We start from the raw sequence: 21,654 nt of genomic DNA, 5'->3' as shown, positions 1-21,654 counted from the left end.
TGTTCTGAGCAGCAGGGTAAGGGGGGCAGGAGAAGGGGCAGGGAGGTTCTGGAGGGGGCAGTCAAGAAACGGGGGGGGCTTTTTGGGGGGAGTGGAGAAAGTTTTGGGCAGTCAGGGTACAGGTAGGGGGTAGGGTCCTGGTGGGCAGTTGGGGGGGGGTCTTAGGAGGGGGCAGTTAGGGGACAAGGAACAGGGAGTCTTAGGTAGGGGGTGGGGTTCTGGAGGGAAGTTAGGAGCAGGGGTCCCAGGAGGGGGCAGTCAGGGGACAAGGAGCGGGGGGTAGGGGGCTGGGAGTTCTGGGGGGGAGCTGTCAGGGGGCAGGAGTGGGGAGAGGGATCGGAGCAGTCAGGGGACAGGGAGCAGAGGGGTTTAGATGGGTTGGGAGTTCTGGGGGGGGCTGTCAGGGGGCAGGAGTGCGGAGAGGGATCGGAGCAGTCAGGGGACAGGGAGCAGAGGGGTTTAGATGGGTTGGGAGTTCTGGGGGGGAGCTGTCAGGGGGCAGGAGTGGGGAGAGGGATCGGAGCAGTCAGGGGACAGGGAGCAGAGGGGTTTAGATGGGTTGGGAGTTCTGGGGGGGAGCTGTCAGGGGGCAGGAGTGGGGAGAGGGATCGGAGCAGTCAGGGGACAGGGAGCAGAGGGGTTTAGATGGGTTGGGAGTTCTGGGGGGGAGCTGTCAGGGGGCAGGAGTGGGGAGAGGGATCGGAGCAGTCGGGACAGGGAGCAGAGGGGTTTAGATGGGTTGGGAGTTCGGGGGGGGGGCTGTCAGGGGGTGGGGAGTGGTTGGATGGGGCGTGGGAGTCCCAGGGGTCTGTCTGGGGGTGGGGGTGTTGGGGCAGTCAGGGGACAAGAGGCAGGGAGGCTTAGATAGTCCTGGGGGGCAGTTAGGGGCAGGGGTCCCAGGAGGGGGTAGTCAGGGGACAAGGAACGGGGGGAGGGTTGGGAGGTCGGGGGGGCGGGAAGTGGGAGGGGCAGGGGCGGGGCTAGGGCGGGGCTTCTCCCGTCCTCTTTTTTGCTCGCTGAAATATGGTAACCCTAGACAGAATGCCCACCACGTTCAGTGGCCAGAAGCCATGTGGCTTACAGATGGCTATGCCCCTGCTTTAGGCTTCCCAGCTGTGGAGAAGGAGGGGGCAGTGCCTGCTTTCCTCACAGTGCCCTGCCTGCAGGGCCAAGTGAGGAGACACAGGGTATGGAGTGGGGTACATGGGGCTGCTGGGGGGGGGTCACAGACTGGGGTTCAGAAGGACTAGTGGGGAAGATAGACTGGGGTGGGGGCACAGGAGCTAGGAGGTGACAGCACTGAGCCAGAGGCTGACTGGGATGGGGGTGCAGAGCCACATGTGGATGGGATGGAGGGGTGTCTGAGTGGGGGTGCAGGGACACATGAGGGAGGGAACATACAGGGACACATGGGGATGGGGCAGTTGTGCCTGACTGAATGGGAGTGGCTGAGGTCAGCCAGGGTCTGCATGGGGGAGGCTTCCCACCCAACTCAAAAACAACCCCCCCCCCGAAAAACTGTTCCATACTTCTCCCACCCACACCCAATAACCCTCCAGCTTCCCTTCCACGCTCCTACCCAGCAATTTACTTCCCTCTCCCTCAGCTCTTCTGTTCCTCCTGACTTCCTTAACGCTTTGCACTGCTTCTGAGGGGTGCGAGAAAGACGTTTCTGTATTGTAGTTTAAACAAATTATTACTCAAAATTCTGTATTAATATGCCTAGTAAGGAATCTATTTGTCAAAAAACATTTCCTGAATCTTTTTTGTTGGCTGTATTGTTATAGACATACTGCTGACAGGTATTTTGAAATAAATTACCAAAATAATTGAAACTGGCATGATTATATTGTGTTATTTTGACAAATAAAATATGCAGAATTTTAAAATATTGTGCACAGAATTTTTAATTTTTTTGGTGCAGTATTCCCCTGGGAGTCATATATGCTATTTACCATGGAAAGTGCCATGAGACGTTTTTTATTTTATTTTATGAACAATCACCATACGTTCTGTACACCTTCAAACATAAACTAATTAATATACCTCTACCCCGATATAACGCTGTCCTCGGGAGCCAAAAAAATCTTACTGCATTATAGGTGAAACCGCGTTATATCGAACTTGCTTTGATCTGCCAGAGTGCGCAGCCCCGCCCACCCCAGAGCGCTGCTTGACTGTGTTATATCCGAACTCATGTTATATCGGGGTAGAGGTGTATTTTGCAAGTTAGCCACAGCTCAGGGTCTCTGATTTACGTCTTACCAAAAAGAGAGCGGCCAAGATGTCCAAAGTCACCTGTGTAATTCAGACACCCAGTTCCCATTAGAAATAAAAGGGGAATTGGGCATTTAAATCCCCTCGGCGAGTTTGACTTTCCCATCCAACACCTCCAGAAGCACAACAACTTCTAGTGCAATTCTGAGGCCTTGCTTCCATATTAACTGTGAAGGGGCAGCGGGACCTTCGGAGTCACCACAGTATTTCCTGACGCACCAAGATGTTCCTTGGAGGTCTCCCAACTTACTCATGACCCATACTCCCCGCCTCAACACGTGAGAGAGCTGACAAGGTGGCATGGCACCAGGACATGTGGACAGTACAAGCTGTTACCATAAAGCTGTTCCAGCAGGTGCCACTCTGACGGGATACAAATAGAAAGAGGATTTTAATAGACCAGGAGTCCACTGCCAGAAGATTATCTAAATTATACAGGAATATTCACTTCAGCGCATAACCCATTACCAGCTCACCTCCTTAACCAAAGGAGCCAAACATGGAAATAACTGGTTGCTTCCATAAAAGCAGCGACTCTTGTAACCTTAAGATAATTGCATTGAATTATTCCAATAATATATTACAGTTTTGAAATCTTTATTAATTATACAACGGTAGGCCTGGTAAGCAACCTGCCTTCCCACCCCCTACCCACAACTTCAGTTGCTGTTAAGTTAGAATAACATCACTCTTTAAAATGAACGAGTAGGTTCAGCTCACTGACCTGCTGGCTGTGCTCTGCCATGCAGGATATTTGGAGTCAAGCTCCAGCCTCTCTGGATTGGCACGACCTGGGAGTGCTAGTCAATCACTGGAGGAACTGCCTTGCATTGTTCAGCAGTAAGGGGGGGGTCATCATTATGGTGCCCCATCTTAGCTCCTTAGGCTGTGATTCAGCAAGGGACTTAAGCACATGCCTAACTTTGAGCACTCAAGCAGTTCCATTACCGACTTTAATGGGACTATGCACATGTTTAAGCACATTGCTAGATCGGACCCTAACAAAGGGAGCTAGGATCCAAGGAAGTCCCCTCCAGAGCCCGACAAGAGGGGTCAGGTCCATCAACTGCACCTACCCTTCAAAAGCAAAGAGGGACGTCTCAAAGGAAGGTTGCTGTTGCTAGGAGAAAACTTCTTGCCACTCCCTTGATCACAGATGCCAATAGCTGATTTAAGGAGCAGGGCTCAGAAGAAAGTCCTCTGGCAGCTGGAAGAATTCAAAGACTAGCATCGTTTGGTGTGAAAAGGCAGAGTGCACAGGGAATGTGAATTTTGCCTCTCTCCAAAGCAGTTGGTACCAGGCTAGATGGACACATTTCTAGCATGCGAGTCATATAAAGGTGCACAGCCAGTTCTGTCAAAAACATCCTACCCATTTTTTTTTAAACCACAAGCAGCTACCGTCTTCTATTGGCTCTGGGAAAGGCTACACCAAAAGACGAGCTTTGCATCTTGCCCTGAACACGACAAAGATTTTGGCATTTCTTACGTGGCTCTGTTACAGAGGTTGCAAAGTGGAGAATATTCCCCAGCCACTAACAGCGAGAAAAATCTATTAGGCAGATTTTAATACTTACCAGCAGGAAAAAGAATTCCATGAGCGGCATGGAAGGATAAACGATAGATCAGGCCAGTTTGATTCAGCCAAAGTTTAAAACCCTACAGGAATATCCCTACGTGCTCTTGTCTGCACTAAAAAGCAGTTTGTGTTTACATCTTCACTTCTCTGGACCCAGAGAGCCCTGCGTAGGCTGGGCCTATGCTGGCAGTGAGACACTGTAAAACACACACACACACACACAAAGTGGGCACATGGGCCCATGTGCGTGGGCCCAACATCCAGCAGAGGAAAAACATAAACACAAGCTGTTAACCTTGGTGTGATTACACCAGTTTGGCAGCGGTTGGATGGACTGGGGTGTTTTTAAAAGTACTTTTAAGGAAAGAGCAGATTGTTGGGATTGAAAAAGACAAAAATCAATTCTGCTCCTTAATTACTACAGGAAGCTCCTTTGCCTATAAAGGTTGGCCAAGAAGGCTCTTCAGTGGGTTTTTGTTTAGCAAGGCTTCATTTGAGCATTAGCTTCTGTTCTGATCCACGTGCATTTGCATCCATTTGCATGATGAAATCCTCACATTTAATTTTCAATTCAAGCTAAAATAAAAGACAGTCAAAGTTGGACCTGGTTGCACTGAAGACCATGTTAAAACTGCAAACTCCACACATGTATAAATCAGTCCCAACTTCACTCAAGACTGGACCAAGCTTTGAAAGACTTTTAGTGGCCCGGAGATCGCAAAGGGGCAGCCAAAGAGCCTGGTGGGCCGGACAGAAATGTTAGATGGGCCGGATCCGGCCCACGGGCCATATTTTGTCCACTCCTGGTTTAGACTCTCAGAGTCTTTTGTTAAATCAAGCTAGGTGGAGAAAATGAACATGTTGAAGGGCACAGGAACTGGATTTCAGAGCTCTTTGTGGCTAGCATATAATCAATAGATTCCATCAGGTGCTCCTCCCGCAAAAGAGAGATTCTTCAGTCCAACAGGAGTAAGGAATGACAATGTTATTGGACTACAAAGCAGCAAGCACAGATAGACAGGTAACTTCCATGTGAGCCCACAACTGGTGCTCCCCCAAGAACTGTTTTTATTTGGGCCAATTTTAAATTTTCTTCAGATGAAAAGAAATTTCTAAATTCCTTTGTGGAAGTGTGTTAACCTTCAGGGGCAGATCCTCGACTGATGTAACTGACTTCAATGGAGTTATGACAATTTTCATTAGCTGAGGATGCGCCCCTTAAAGTCCAGGTCATGTGAGTGGCCCAGGTCACAACCACTTATTCCACCAGACATCCCCACTTGCTTTAAAAAGCTGAGGATAGAACTGTGCTGAACTTTTGACTCAGTCCTTGAAATCTGCCTTGATTTGAGTTTGACCTGTACTCACAAATCAGTAGTGGTTCCCTAGAGCTTTTATTGTCCACTCAGAAACTGTCCAAAGCTTTTTATGAACATTTGAGCCCCCCCTCACCCCCCCAAAAAAAATCAAGCCTGGAAAATGTCAGACTCATTTTAAAAATATTCCATTTTCCTCCTCTGATTTTTACCACTGTTTTCATGGTTAGTCAAGCAAACCACCTTCAGGTTTAGCAAACCAGCTACCATTCTCATTCATCACGAATCTCAGAACTGAAGCATTCCAGCTGCTCCAGGGCTATACCCTTAAAAGTGATCTTGCTGAGATGTTATACTTGCCTGTTGTTATGACCTTCACTATTTTTTGACACAGAGATAAAGATGAAATAGGTTCTCTCTCTAATGATGGTTTGTATAAAAAAATTCTGATGAAAACTAAACTACCTGTATATATTGCTGACCAACCTGTCACAAGTCAGGACTGTTAGAATCTCGGTCTCTCAAACGAGGGGATATGAAGGATGCATTCCCCCACTGCTCTGTGGCAGTAATATACAACAGTCCCTAAATTAACTATTTGGGTGAGTCCTATATTTGCTGCCCAAACTGATACAGTAAAACATCCTGAAAATCTCATTTATTACCTGCTCCCTTAGAGTTAAATTCCCTGATCCTGGCACCCAAACTCTCAGGAAAGTCAGCTCTCAATCTCAACTGTGTGCCTCACGCCCATCCCCAGTTAGCCTGTCAGTTTCTTCACGCATGCACATGAATCCCACTGCTGGGAGGAAGGGGGGGGTGGGCCACAAGTTAATGTTCCCCAAAATGAAAAATACCCACCCCATTAATTCCTTTCAACAGTCTGGCCTGATGAGTTATAGTATTTTAATAAAAGAAAAGTCTTACTTTTATAAGGGCCTGACCCAAAGCCTGTTCAATTCAACAGGTGTCTTGCCACTGACTTCAATGGGCTTTGGATTAAGTCCTCAAGGCCTGATTCATCAAAGCACTTAAGCACATGCTTAACTTTAAGCCCATAAACAGTTCCATTGTCACTCACCTGCTTAAAGTTAAGGATGTGCTTAAGTACTTGGCAGGATCAGGGCCTAAATACTCGCAAATTGGGAAGGCTATTATTCAGAACGATGAAGACAGGTAAGCCTCCAATACCAAATCACTTTCCTACTAGAAATCCAAGCCACTATGTCATGCTGTTTGAAGTTAATTGCTTTGAAATAATTGAACAGGTGACCAGGAAAGTTCACATGGAGCATTTGCTGTCTTCCTTTGCATCTGAAAAAACATTGCAGATTGCACGGCCAAAATGAGCAGGCTTCAGAAAGCAAGTTTAAGAAAGGGGGCAAGAGTGATGTTTTAAAATGATTTTTCTTTTAATGAATGAAAATTCTCTCTTTTAGCATCATCAAGACCTTGAAAAACATTTTATTCAACAGTTTCTTGAGTTAATACCTCATTACTCCCCTTTTTATTGTTATGGTAATCGCGCCGTAATATATTGCAGCTTTATAGTATGAAATCAAGGCTAGGCCTGCGGGCATCAACAGATGTACGACAGCATGCAGTAAAACAGGTATAGAAGCATGCAGAGCTGAATATGGCACAGGGTTTGGGGGAGGGAAGGTTGGAATTGTTTAGCAATTCATCCAAAGTTATTTTAACCTTGGCAGCCGTTGAACTCTAACACGCAATATGATCCGTCATGGGGAAGTTGCAGAGAATCGTAACTTGAATGTCGTCCTACCAGACGAGTTATCAGCGTGAACGTCTGCAGCTGCCTGAGTAATTACAGCCATGGATGCAACTATTTAAAAAACATTTACGGTATCTATTCCAGTCAACTGACACGGCTAGCGGTAATGATCTAAATTTAATGTGAGAGTCTCGCCAATGAGTAAAAAAAAATCATAGCTTTGTGCTCAGTGTCAGCACCTCGACTCATAATCCTTCCTGGCAGAGTGAAATTCACCCATGTGTAGAGCCAACAGAAAGCCCATGCACCACCTAAGTCCCGCTTCAGTCCAATGTTGAGGATTTAAATGGCACCATTGAGCATAGGGGTGAATTTCACCCATAGTGCAGCATTTGGTTTTGGGGAGGCGCTAGGATCCACACCTAGGAAGCGTCGTTTCTCCTGCAAGAGGTTGAGCGGCCTCAACTCCCACTGAAGTAAATGGGAGTGGAGTGTGCTCAGTACTGAATAGGTTCTAACCCTAAATGAGATTGCCCAGGAAGCAGTTAAAAGAACCCAGAAAGTAGGTGGCGACTCAAGTAATCTACTCTGCAATCCCTCTGCCACTAAAACAGTTAAGATATCCAGCGCTGAGAGCGTAATGGCCACTGTCTTTGCCCACAAAGATACCAGCAGAGCTACGCTCACTGTCCCATCCCACAAATATTTTCAAGATGTCAAAAATGTTCCCATTCAGCATCAGGACAAAATCAAGAGACCCCCACCTCCCTCAGTAGACTAGTAGCCAGGGCACTCACCTGGGAAGGGGGACACTCAGGTTCAAGTCCCTGCCATACTAAATATTTTTTTTTTTATATAAAAGTGGTACAGCTCTGTAGTGGGGCGGCTGCCCCACTTCCTGAGAGTGTAGGCTGCAGCAGGCCAGTGTGCCTGCGCAGATGGGCCGCCAATTAGAAAAGGGCTTGTTGGGAGCCAATCGGAGCCAAGATTGGAGACAGCCAATCAGGGTTCAGCTTGGCCCTATATAAAGGCTGCCCAGGAAGAGAGCAGTCAGTCTGTCCCAGACCTTTAACAGGGGAAGGTCTGTCTCCAGGGCTGAGAGACTAGCACCATGGACAGCACAGTGCTGGCCAGGCTCGGGGAGCAGAAGGGAGCTCTAGCCCGTAGCCTACCAGGCTGCAGGCCCTGAAGGGAAGGGCCTAGCGGGTGCAAGGGGCCGAAGGGGAAAGTGGCCCAGGGAAGTGGACAGATGAGGGGAGAGGAGGAGGACAGCGAGGCTGCTGCCAGAGGGTCCCTGGTCCGGGACCCAAGTAGAGGGCAGGCCTGGGTCCCCCCCTTCCCCCCTTGCAGTACATCCAGCCATCAGCTGTGGGGAGCGGCCATCATAGACTACGCCAGATCCCTGACAAGAGGGATTAGACTTTGGGGGTGTGGTTGGACATGGTGGCTGGGGTGTAGGAAGACTGCTGATCACACAACCCCCGGAAGGGGGTGTGGATGGACTAAGGGGCACTGCCGGAGGGCAGTGGTCCTGAAGAAGACGCTGCGAGCTAGTGAGCGACGCGGGCTCAGACACCAACCAAGGGCGAGACGACAGACGGGACACCACCTGGAGAGGGCACTCCACTGGACTGAGCTAATTCCCAGAGACAACCAGTAGGAGGTCACAAGCTCCAACAGGAGAGATGGAGAGAGACCCATCCCAGAACAGCCAAATAGGGTTCAAGTTGCTGCTCTACCTTATTCAGAGTAGGGATTTGAACCTGGTTCTCCCGCAACCAAGGTGAGGACTATAACAACCAGGCTATTGGCTATTCTGGGTCAGGCTCGGTCTCACTAACTCTCTCTCGCTCAGCTCACCAGAAATTAATTCCATTCTCAGAAAGCTTCTTGAGGCACCGGCATTTGACCAGCTCTAAATTACCAGCACATAACTCATAACAAAAGCTCTTTTGGATTCTTTGTGCACTATATAGAATCAAAATCTATTGTGTACGTGTTAATCTAAACAAAATCAAAGCCCCTTAGGATTAAGGGTCCAGTCTTCGAATCCCTAACCACCAAGCACAACACTTTGTACTGCGAGTAGCTCCATGGACGTCAGTAATAACTGATGTCCATGGGACCATTCACAGTAATAAGCACTACGCTTGGTAGCATAAGTGCTTGTTGAATCGGCTTTAAGACAAGAATGCTTGTTGCACTACATATTATAAATGGGAAGAGACACAATGGACACTATAGTCCAGTGAATACAGTAATTCTATTAATAAAATGAAAGCTTAAATTTTGAGGCTAATCCTGGGAATATCATTTATAAAAGTTAACAGGGCATATTTAATTTAAGAATTGGCTAACTCGCCTCTCTTCGCAGCTGAAATCTCATAAATGAAATATACTGGATCGCTGCCCAGTGCGGAAATAAAAGTTATGAATAATGTTTCTATCTCAATCATTGTCAGTGCTTTAATATTCCTAATTACTTTAAAAAGCTAAATATTCAATATAGGAAAAACCCCTTTTTCTTTTTATCTTCGCTTGCAAGATTAGTACAATTTAATAAAAGGCACTGGGCAGTTTTAGTCCATGAGACCCATCTCCATGTTGACATCTCATCCTTTACTGTTTGTTATTACACAGAATGGAGCTTTTATTACTCTGTATGTACTTTATCACAAGGTTTTTTCCCCTCCCAGGTTTGTTATTTAACATCTCTACAACCATAAGTGAAGTGCTTATCTATATACGGCACAAATACTGAATGACTGGGGGCAAAAGCATTATTTTTTAAAAATAACCAAAGGGTAGAATTCGTTCTTGAGATTCTGGGCAATATTTCATAATTGAAGGAGTTTTTTCCCAAGGGCTTTAAAAAAAAAGTTACTCGAAATAGCTATTTCAATATTTTATGCTGCCTTTCTGATTCTTTTCCCCAGCGGAGAAGCCTTAGAGGCCCTCCCATCCCCTAAACAGAGTGAATCCTTATGTCCTCATGAACTTCCTACTCTCTCCCATCCCACAACTGCCTCTGCTCCCTCAATTGAAGACACTGCAAGAGCTGAACACAGAACATTCATGATGTCCTTGGCCAGACAAAGTTCCATTGCGTTGGCTTCAGGCAACACGGTAAAATCTCAGGAACTGTTTTTACCCCGGGGGGATATTTAACTGCTACTGCCCTTTGAGCCTGTCAATATCGCTAACCTGTCTCTTTCTACAGTTACTTTGTCTATTGTCTTGATGGTTGGTAAGAATGTGTCTTTTTCCAGCTTCCAATCAATTTGGGAAAGCGGTGGGAGGAAACAAGACCATTCAGTCCGTGACTTGCAGCATCTTTCTAGAATGATGCAGCTTTATGTAGTTGCCTGCCACACAAAGAGCCTTCATGTGAACTTATTCCCATTATGCCAATAATGGCTGGAGCCTACGTTGCATAACTCTCCAATGTTTACTCTGGAAAGAACACTAGCCGTTTCATTCTAGCATGAACTAATCACGTGGACAGAAACCTATTTTTACTAAGAATAGCTCTGACATATGCAACTTCTCCAACTGAAAGACTCTTGAGCCCTAAAGTATAAATGAATCTTCTAATGAAAATATCTAAAATGAGCACAACACCCACCAGCTACCATCATCCATTCCTGCATTTTGGATAAAGGACAAGTGCACAAGCTTAGAATCAGGAGGTGAAATCTTAGTTCTATTGAAGTCAATGGCAAAACTCCCATTGGCTTCCACAGGTCCAGGATTTCATCCAGAACCTATGTCCATCACAGGAAGTGTTTTGATGAAGACTTTGGCATGGCTAAAACACGAGGCAAAGCAATTTCACTTCAGAGACAGTCTTGTATGAGCATCTATCATTAATGTTTGACTAACAGGAAATAAGAGTTTAAAAATATCCTCCGCTGCATTTAATAAAGCTTTATAAAGACAAGAACAAAGAAAATTAAAGCCATCACCTCTTTATTAGCAGGGCAGGAGTGATTCCCCAAATTAATTAACTGTTGCAAAATAATCAAACTGATGTTTCTCATTTTCTATTTAAAGTAACCGTGTCCTAAGCCACCGATTTCATTCAGACTTCTTGTTTTTAAAAACAGTGTGTGTCTTTAATATACCCATATTTTTTACTGGGCCTCTACTCACCACTGGAGCAGTCAACGCCTCCCCAGCCTGGTTCACAATGACAGGTATCTGGAGATATACATCTTCCATGCACACACTCTTCTGTGCAGAGAGCTGTGAAGGAGAAACGTCACACGGTATTGTCAAATGTGTGAAATGATTGGTAAGCACAACACTTAAATTGCATCATAAAGGTCAATATTTTCTTTTAAAAAAACAAAAGCGCTACTTGCAGATTTTAATTAATACTAGATTATTAAAGTAACCATATAGGTCTCTCTTGTTAGACACTAAAAATCTCATATCCCAATCTGACTTTTTGTAATGAAAAAAACCCTGACACCAGTAATTACTTTGTGTAGCAATTATTACTTCATAATAAATAAAACCTTTACCAAATTGACCCTTATGATTGTAATTCGAGAATGCCAGCTTCTTATAACACAATCAGACAAAAGTGTTACAGCTCATAAGGAAAGAAAGAACTCGGTGTTAAGATGTATGAAGATCCAAAACAGATTTGTCAAAATAGACTGAGGAAAAGAAATAATTTTACACATAGTGCTACAGTTGTACCCCTGTCTTTTCAAGGGCATCAGGTTTTCCATAACTAAAATGTCCAGAGCTTAGTGGTTTTTAAAACAAGGCCATTATGAGGGCTGACTCTGAAAGTATCTTTTTGGGATACTCGCTGTGATCACCAAACTCTTTTCACATTAGCCAGTGAACAGCCATCATGTGACCATAAGAACGGCCATATTGGGTCAGACCAATGGTCCATCTAGCCCAGTATCCTGTCTTCTAATGTCAGGTGCTTTGGGGGGAAATCACTCTGTGATCACTACCTAGGATCCCCACAAATTAGGCATGTGTCCGAAAGGGCTCTCTTATTTGGCAGTCTGTTCTGAATACCAGCTAGGAGCTCTACAGCCATGTTTCAGCACAAGTTGGTATTAAACCCTAGGTGGCCATTCCTCTGAAAATTCTGGGTTTGGATCATTAGGGACACTGTTCGGATTTCACAACTAAGAGTTTCTCCAGCTCCAACTCGTAAGTGGTTTTCCTACAATCCTACCTATAGGACAAAATGTATAGACCTCAGCCAGTCAAATCCTGCATTAACATCAATGGGAATTTTGCCTGACTGTAAAGACTGCAGGATTTCTCTCTATTAGCTTGTTTCCTTTGTGGGTTCTGTGTGTGTCAAAACTGTAATTCATTCATATTTCATATCTTTTGTTTGGACACCATTGCAGGGAGTATGAAATATCGATCACTAATACTCTAGGCTCTAATTATCCTACCCTATTTTGTGCATTTATTTTATTTCCATAAGGGTTTCCAAAGACAGGTATGCATTCTTCTGCTCTGTAAGCATGGGATCAAATCCATGCCAGGGCAAGAGAGAAATGGAGATCATTCATACAGAAATGTGAGCCACCACACAGTTTAGCAAAGACATTTCAGGACCGTTGGTAATCTACAGGCAGGAGGAGATAGAGTATGGACCAGCAGTGGAGTTACAGGGCAATATAAAGGCTCAATATGCTGGAAGAGCTGTGGAGAGTACTTTGAACAGCATTTGCACATGTCATGCCTAGTCGTAGCAGTCTGTTACAGCTGTCCCCCTGCTGGATTCTGAGTGGCCCCCGGCCATGGAACTGACCAAAGTCACAGCCTGGCCCTGCTCATGGAAATGGCTTGTGCAGACTGACTGGAGCCATTGCTTTGCTCAGGGAGGTGGGGGCTTTTCGCTCCTTTGTCTAGCTTCTTTGTTCGGACCCGGCTCGGTGTAGGGTGCTCTGCCCAGGTATGCAAGACCTCAAGTGGCCACATAGCTAAACATATGAGTCATACCTGTAACTCAGAGCTTGCCCAGGCAGGTCCTGTGCCTACCTGCAGTTTCCCTGCCTTCTCTCCTCTGCTGGATTAAGGGGAACCAATCAAAGTTACTGGCGGGAAACTGCCTGAGTTTGCCCTTAAAACCAGACCTTTTCTGATCAGACCCACGGAGAAGGTCCTTGCTTTGCCACCTGGTCTGATCAGCTAGGGATCTTTGGGGGGCCCTCTCCCCGCTCTCGTTTGTTTTTGAGCGTACCCCTGTTTTTAAACTCCCCTCCCCCGAACAACGAATTTGTGCCTGGAGATCTCCTGATTATTGTAAGCGAATCGAGCCCTCTCTGCGTCCTCTGATGCTGAAACTGCTGTTCCTGCTGCTGCTTTGGGGATTGGTAAGGAAAAACCTCTTGCACACTCCCCTTGTTCTAGCTGCTGGCTTCCTTTCCCCAGCAGGCAAACCCAAGCTAACTCCTTGGTCTGTATCTGTAATCTGCTTCTAGCTCCGCAGAGTCTTTGCTGCTAGAAATAAGCCTGCTTGCAGCCACCACTAGTTAAACAACTCCCCCCCCCCCCCTTGAAGTTGTATCCTGGGCACGCACCACTCTGCCCTCTGGAACTACCCCTAGTATAAGGTGCACCCATTAAGTTAGATTTAGCCTTTAGTCTAGATAAATTGTAATTTCATTTTGCATAGTTGTGGTTAAGTTAGGTTTAGAAAATTGCTTGCATTGTACTCTGTAAGTTAGGCTTAAAGAATTGTTGCATTGTGTTTTGTTACTTGCTAATTTGTGTAGTCTTGGTTAAATTAAATCATAGATAAGATTTTGCTGTGTTCTGTATAATTGTCTCTCTGCTGTTTAAACTTGCAGCCTGTCTGCTCTCTCTCTCTCTCAATCCCTTCCCCCACGTGCTCACCCTGCTCCTACTGCTGCCAAACCTCAACTGTATTACTGAAGTCTAGCATAAAACCCCATTGGTTACCCTTTTCCTTTCTAACACCCCTCACATTTTACATTTACACCACTGTGAAACATTTTTACCTAGAGTTGTTGGTTATTTAACACATTTTACCCATAACTGTTAGTTGGTTATATGCTGCTGTGACACACCCTTTACATAGAAACTGTTAGCTACCGGTTACATTTATATTTCACTGTTAATTGGTTACCCACTGTATTGTACCCCACTCTTGAAACCCCCTATCCTATTTATTAAAAGAAACCCCTCCCAATTGTCTACCTTAACAAACCCCATGCCCCTCACTATTAAATTTTCCCTGTTTTTGCATTTTCTTAATAAAGTTTATTTTACACCCCACCAGTGCAGTAGTTGTCCCCCAAGATCCCCTACCTGCTGGCAGGGTCCAGAGCCTAGAAGCTGATTCTGTTCTCACTGACACCAGTATTAGTCCTTTGACTTCGAGAGACCCCCCTCATGATTTACATTGGTGTACAGGAGAGAATCTAGACCAAAAGAGTCCAAGAGCTTTCTGTTCCCTTTACGTATATTTTAAACAGCAGATCATCTTCTTTCTATAAAACTGTGCAGCACTTTTATTTTATTTTTTTAAAGTGGGTAATTATTTTAGCTCCCGGCTAAAGCATACATTGTGAGGCAGAAGGCTGACCAGGAGACATTTCTGTTCCCTCCCTCACCAGGATTTCTGTCACCTAAGCAGTTTGTGAAACTGACTGGCATTTTCAGTGTGTTACTGGTCTATTATTTAAGCTTAAATGGCACCAGACATAGAAGCATATTGTAGCATATTTTATGCCTCAAACAGATGTCTACTAGGTAGAGAAAGTGATACATTACAGCCCTTAAATAGATGTCTGCTGTTACACAGCCCAAAAGAACCTTGCATCCCGCATAAGAGCTGCACAAAAAGTCTTATTTTCACCATTCTGTGAAATGTGAAAGATACGTTTTTCACTATGACAAAAAAAAATTTGACATGAAAACACAATGGGAAAAATCTGCTTTTTCCATCGGTGAACATCCCATCCCACTAGCTGGTAAAGTTAGGCACATCTTAGCCTTTGTTGGAAGTCCAAGAGAAATGAAAATAAAAATTCCACTGAGATTCATGCCTAGACACCCGCACAATTTGTATCCGCTTCCAATCCGCGTTCCGCAAACATGGTCCGTGGATATCCGCATCTCATTCCACGGACATAAAGCAGATATCCGCAGGTTTGCAGGACTCTACTCATACTACCCCACAACTCAGTCCCTAGCTTTCCCTTTTGGAGGCCACCAACTTTCTGAGTTGGTTTGACCCAATTTGTCTTTTTATACAGGGCCCTGCCCAAGACAGAACAGAATGTGTTAAATGAATAGGGCAGAGCCCCAGTTCTAAACTTACTGAAGGAAAGCCATTTAAAGCAATGGAATTACTGCTGACTGGCCTTGTGTGTAAAAGGTACAGAAAGCCCCTGCCTTAAGTGGAAGGCTAGTTTGACATAAGCCAATTTATTCTAGGATAGGTATAATTTGGAATGCTGTTATTGTCTTTGATCTGAATCAGATCTATAGCATCCATATAAAAGGTCAGAGTAGGGCATTACTCCAAAATATCACCATTGCAAGTAAAAATTTCAAATTCTCCCATATAAAATGGGAAGTCTTGTCTTGCTATAATCTTTAGAGTTTAATTTAATTTTTCATTCTATTAACATTCCACATTATAAGATACAATGGGCCCCAAGGCATTCTTCATAATAAACTTTGTACAGTGGTTTTCAAATGATCTTACTAGTTAATGGAACTATAAAAATCACTTGCACGGAAAGGTCAAGAAAAATAAAGATGAGTGCGTGCGTTCTGACACCGTCCTGTTTGACACACAGCTAGAACGCCCTGGAATGAAGAAAACTTGCACTAATGCAAGTAATATAATCCCTCCCAGCACAAAGGCTGACACTTCAACCCTTGGAATTCCAGTGATTTTATGTCTGCATTTTCCTCCCTGATCACCTTCTCTTGAACAATCCAGCACCTCATTGATCAGTTTATTATTAGCATTCTTGGCATGAGTATGAGATCAGTTTGTAGTTTGATTCAGCCTGGTAATAAAATGACCTACATCAAAGTCCTGCCAAAATGCCAACTTTGTAGCAATGCGTTTAGCATGAGTTATTTCACCATATTCAAGGTCACACAGCAACTGCTCCTAATCATGGAATAAAGTCAACAAAGGGAGTTCTGAAACAATTCATTTGATACTTATCACTTATTCACTTTATAATTACAAACACTGATTCACTCCACATGTAAGGTCATTCCTCAGTGAAACAGACCTACAAATTAAATTCTTCCCAGACTCTGCATTGTTATTCAGCTTTCTCTAACTTTAGTGTTTATTTTTAATTGCTGTAGTAACGTTGGGCTCCAGATACTAAAGAGTTGATTAGAAAAATTTAGTGTTTTGTCTGATAACCTGAAAGATCATCCAGGTCTCCTGGTTGTGGAGCTTTGGAAATACCACAGTGTACTTCTCTTGCATGGCACCATGCTATGGGTGGGCGTCTCTGCTGCTTAAAGTATGTCCTCACTGAAGAATTAACTTAGGTGATCAGCACCTGGGTCTGAGCACCTGCGTTAGCCTGACCTGGAAGTGAGCAGCCATACTGCAAAGCCTTACCTGAATTACTGTCTCCTCATTTGTACCCTGCTCTCCGTGTGGTGCTAGGACTGCCAGGGGCACATATCCTGGTTCTTTGTGCTGCAGAAAGCTGAGTCACTCTAGGCTTCTTTGCCAGTAAATTGTGGGAGAACTTGTCTGTCCTGGGCACTAGAGGACTATCAGCACTTGAGTGATTTAGCCTCACTGCAAAGTGGGCAGGTTACCAGCCCATGTGAAAGCCGCACTCAAGTTCAAGCCTATACCATCAGCCACGCCAGCTAGGTTGGGTTTAATGAACCACCAACCTCAGGTGAGGGGTTTTCTGTGGACCAGACACAGGGTTAGGAGAACACCTAAGTAAGAGCCCAAGCCTAACTCTGCAGTGAAGACATATTAATGTCCAGTTTCAAGAGTGCTAAGAACATAGTCATATTTAAGGGGGAACCTTGAGATCCATGCAGCCAGGGTCCAGGACCCACAGCCTCCATATGGATGGCCCTGGCTTCCAGGGATCCATGGGAGTTGGGGAGGCAGGCCCTGTGATGCTGGCATGAGCTGGCACCTGGCCTGCCAACATCACCACCTCTCAACTGGACACTGACAGACACATAGCTAGGATCGGTCTGGCTCACTCATGCGTTAGTATTGATAAAATAGGCATTCAAATGATAGGACTGCATTTAATGTTTAGGCTCTATTGAATACTTGTGAGTTGCTGTATTTATTCATCTTACTTATAATATCAGTGTTCCAAATCGTAATGTAATATTTGAGTGGTTGTGTTGTGAGCCTCTGTGACCAATGAATCGCCATACAGGAGAGGGACATTACTTAGTGTGACGAGCAGCTCTTCTACAGAAATTGGTAAGACCCTCCAGAAAGAGGAGACCCATCAATACCAAATGGGCTGTGGTTGGATCTTACAACTGGAAACTCCCTACATCTGGACCAAGAAACCCCCAACAAAAAGACTAAAGATACTTATTGCTGTTCTGCTCTCTTCCCCATGAAGATGAGTCCTCCAGGTGGACTCTTCCCATCAGCTAAGTTTGTAGCTCAGAGCACATGGCAGGAGAGGGATAAAAACCCCAACCAAAAGGAACTAAGGATCTCTATGCTGCCTGAACTCGGGAGGAGTTTCTAGACATAAACAAAAGATCCCCAGCTGGGAATAGCTCTAAAGGAAAGCAGAGCTTGCTGAATAAAGAAGCCTATATTATTTTTAAAACCTGACTATTCGTTTGCTTAAGCCTTGTAAATAACTCTTTCATTTCCTTTTCCTATTTAATAAACCTTCATATAGATTACTATAGGATTGGTTGCAAGCATTGTGCTTTACGTTTCACACCAAAACTGACCTGGCGTAAGTGACCGGTCCTTTGGGACCAGGACTAACCTAAATATTGCCATGATTCTTGGCATAAGGGACCATTTATCACAGAGACACGCTCTCCTCGCTGGCAAGACAGATGGGAGTACCCACAGGGACGGTCTTTGATGCCGTGTTAAGGCGGTCAAAGTGCCTGAGGAGTTTGCACTTGGTGAAGTTGGTTGGTGAAATCTAAATTTACAGCTCACAACCAATTTGGAGTTTGTACCCTGGTTTTTAACCCTCAGACTCTTGTGTCAGTGTTGGGAGTGTCACAGGCCCCACAACCTGCTCTGTGGAATAAGGAAGTAAATTATGCCCCTCAATGATGTGTGACTCTGGGTGACATCCTGGCCTTATCGAGTCAGTGGGAGTTTTGCCATTGGCGTCAATTGACAAGGATTTCACCCTCTGCAAGGAATCCGCAAAAAGCTTAACCTCACCCCCTGGGTTTAGCCATTGTGTGAAGAAGGCAAACTCATTTCTTTGTAAAATAGCCTACAAGTATTAGGCCCACATCGACCCTGCCACTTTTAGGGCCCAATCTTTTCCCTCTGTTCTCAAGGCAAGTAGGGTTGGGCCTGCAAAGACTCTTTCAAAGTGGTTTAAATATTAATAGTTGTGCATCAGTGAAAGTCAGCAATTGGTTTTATAAAGTCCCTGCTGCTGCTCCAGCTAAAAACAATCGTTTCCTCCTCCTATGTTCAGGTGAAAGCTGCATGGCTTCAATCAATTCTGCTAATCGATATTCTAGTACAATAATATTCTTGGGGATTATTCTCAGCATTTAACGGTTTCTGATAAATGATTTTCCACTCCCGACTGCAAGGTTTAAAACAACCATTAGCGCACTTGGCAAGGAGGAACACACTTGTTCAACTTGTTAATGAGGTTAAAACAGGGGCGGAATCAGCAGAGCACAGCACCTGACCTAGGAAAGGTTCTTTTTTCTCTCTTTTAAATTCACCAACAAGACACTCTTCCAGTCACAGATTTTCTTCTGGAAACTGATCCTTGGTATCCGCAAGGTTAATGTGATTTTACCTATGAATAGTATTGTATGTTGTAGCTGTTGTGAGGTAACAAATTGTATTTTCTGAGCAATAGAGAAATATTTAACACTTCTCTCTCGTGCTGTGTGCTGCAAATTATTGATTTTGAAGGATTTGATCCTGCTGGCCTCACTCCAGCAAAACTCTGACGTCAATAGGAGTATTGCCTGAATGAGGCCCGGAGGGGAAAGCAACTCTTCCTGCTCTGCTAAAAGCAAGATTGCTGCCCACGCTCCAAGGATTGTGGGAATGCAGCTCTCCCTCCTCCTGTGCTGAGGTAAGATCTCACCAGGCTGCGGAATCTGAATTAGGAAGAGTGAGAGGAGCTGCTACCTAGCTAAGGAGTTTCTGGGGCATCTTGCCAGGACACAGAGAAGCACCAGCGCCTGATGGAGGAAGGAGAGGTGTCCCCATCGAGCGGCATGATCTGCACCATGTGTCTTCCTGGTATAATCTGCACAGGTTGAACTTGATTCACCCACACAAGCCCAGGGAAGGTGAAACTAAACTCACACCCTAAACAAGCAGGGGCCCGCCAGAACTCACTCCTGGGGGAGAACAGGTGGTGTCTAGACTGGTGCCCTCCTTCAAGGGCGTATTTGGGGAGGGCAGTTTTAAGTGAGGGCATAGGCGCCAACTTTCTCCGGCACTGGTGCGTGCCCGCGCTCCCCGCCCCGACTTCACCCCTTCCCCAAATCCCCGCCCCAGCCCCGCCTCTTCCCCAGCGCATTGTGTTCCCCCTCCCTCGCAAATCAGCTGTTTCACGGCGCAAGCGCTGGGAGGATGTGGCGGCGCGCTCGCGGAGGAGAGCTGGAGCAGGGGGGCGGGGGCCACAGGGAGCTGCCGGTGGGTGCTGAGCACCCACCAATTTTTTTTCCATGGGTGCTCCAGCCCCGGAGCACCCACGGAGTCGGCGCCTATGAGTGAGGGCAGGGTTCCATAGGAGCCCTGTAGCAGAGGTGGCCCAGGGGATGGCTTCAAGTGGGAGAGGAGTCCCGGCTGCCAAGTACACAGCTAGAAGTGGTAACATAGCCAACATGCACAGTATCCCTCCTGTGGCTAAAAATGGGATGTCAGAGAGAAGTGAGCACTTCCCTCACCTACAGAGGTTGGAGCATACCGAGGCCTGCAGATGAAGCAGGAGCCGATTTCTAGACGGTCACGTAAATACTTCTATCATGTACGGGCAGGGACACACAGAACCCTTCAGCTGAAGGGAGATTCTGTTCCTAGACAGCAGGGCCTCGCATTAGCCCGTTCAGCTCTATTATTTTCCAACACCCTGCTCTGATTTATGCTTAGTCCTGGTTTATTCCGATGACGGCATTACTGAAATAATGCTGAGACGTTCTACATTCCGGCGTTGGTCTAGTGCCTGTCTGATTTCAATTGTGATAAAGGAAGCATGTGAGAGACTGCCAAAGTAAATGGGCTACTATCAAAAAAGCAATTATAACATCAATTACAAGGGCCAGATTCTGCCCTGAGATGTGCAATTGGAGCCATGGTGACAGGGACGTAGGCAGAACTTGGCCCTAAATGTTCTAATGCAGTCTCAAAGCTATGCAGCCTTGGAGATCTAGAAATTACTTCAGAACTGCTCTGCTTGCACATTTTGCTAGAAGTTACACACCCAGGATATTAAGTGAATTCCCCTGTGGTACAAATTCAATCTATCATAACCTAGCTCCTGTGAAACATATTTTTTGTATCCCAAAACATTGCCACATGTCCATAACGCCCTGATTTCTGGCTTGCCATGAATTATGGCCCTCTTCCCCTGAAAATCATATTTTCTGTCCGTGAGTGACACTGCTTCACTGCCGACTGATCTTCATAGGCAGAATGCGCGTACTGTGTATGTGAGCGAGAATGGGTGCCCAAAAACGTTATTACAACAGAAAGATCAAAAGTAGACAAATTGAGAACTCCTGGCCACACTATGCTTTTTGCGTTCTTTGCACTGCAACGCAAGACCTAATAAAATCGAATTACACAGATTTCCCTAGATGACTTTTAGCCCTGTAGTGCACGGAGCAAAGTATTGATTTTTCAAATGAGATCCTTGTTCGGTCATATTCCAACTTCCATCAAACAAATCTAACAAAATCCTCCTCACCCCACCCCCCTCCAAAAAAAATAAATAGGGTGAATGTGGCCAAATTGCTAAAGTTAGAGCTGTGACTGAAGCTGGGATATTATACAACACGTATCCTACAGGGCCAAAGTCAGATTTCATTTCAGATGAGTCCCCACACTGCAAATGGAGGTCATTCCGATGAGATCAGGGATAGAGGGGCAATCAGTTTGAAGATCATGCTAGAGTGTTTTGGGAGAGCTAGACGAACCTTAGTGGGGATGCAATATTTATATGAATACAATAGTTTTGCCTTTAAAAGAAACTGTGGCAAAATACTAGCTACATTTCAAAGTAATTTCGAGAATTGAGCTGAAAGAGATCCAGGACATAAATTACTGTACAACTACTGGGGCTGATTCTGATCTCAGGCCACCAACGTAATACTTGTGAATAAACGGACACAAATCAGCCGTCAAGAATTATAACATTCAAAAACCAGTCGGAGAACACTTCAACCTCCCTGGACACTCAATTGCAGACCTAAAAATGGCAATTCTTCAACAACAAAGCTTGAAAAACAGACTCCAACGAGAAACTGCAGAACTGGAATTAATTTGCAAACTGGATGCATCAGATTAGGCCTGAATAAAGACT

General features: G+C 45.3%; 1 protein-coding gene across 2 annotated transcripts in view; it reads right to left on the bottom strand.

The window, feature by feature from the left end:
* The window catches only part of MEGF11 (multiple EGF like domains 11), a 253,506-nt gene that overhangs the window by 214,331 nt on the left and 17,521 nt on the right, over nt 1-21,654 (bottom strand). For both annotated transcript variants that reach the window (XM_054041093.1, XM_054041094.1), the window contains exon 4: nt 11,057-11,149. In XM_054041093.1, the coding sequence (XP_053897068.1) occupies nt 11,057-11,149 (93 nt within the window). The remainder of the gene's footprint in view (nt 1-11,056; nt 11,150-21,654) is intronic.

This window comes from Malaclemys terrapin, chromosome 10, assembly GCF_027887155.1.
Source record: "Malaclemys terrapin pileata isolate rMalTer1 chromosome 10, rMalTer1.hap1, whole genome shotgun sequence".
In the NCBI taxonomy this organism is placed as follows: Eukaryota; Metazoa; Chordata; order Testudines; family Emydidae; genus Malaclemys; species Malaclemys terrapin.
The sequence above is the reverse complement of the archived record's forward strand: the minus strand, read 5'-3'. Positions and strand labels throughout refer to the sequence as shown.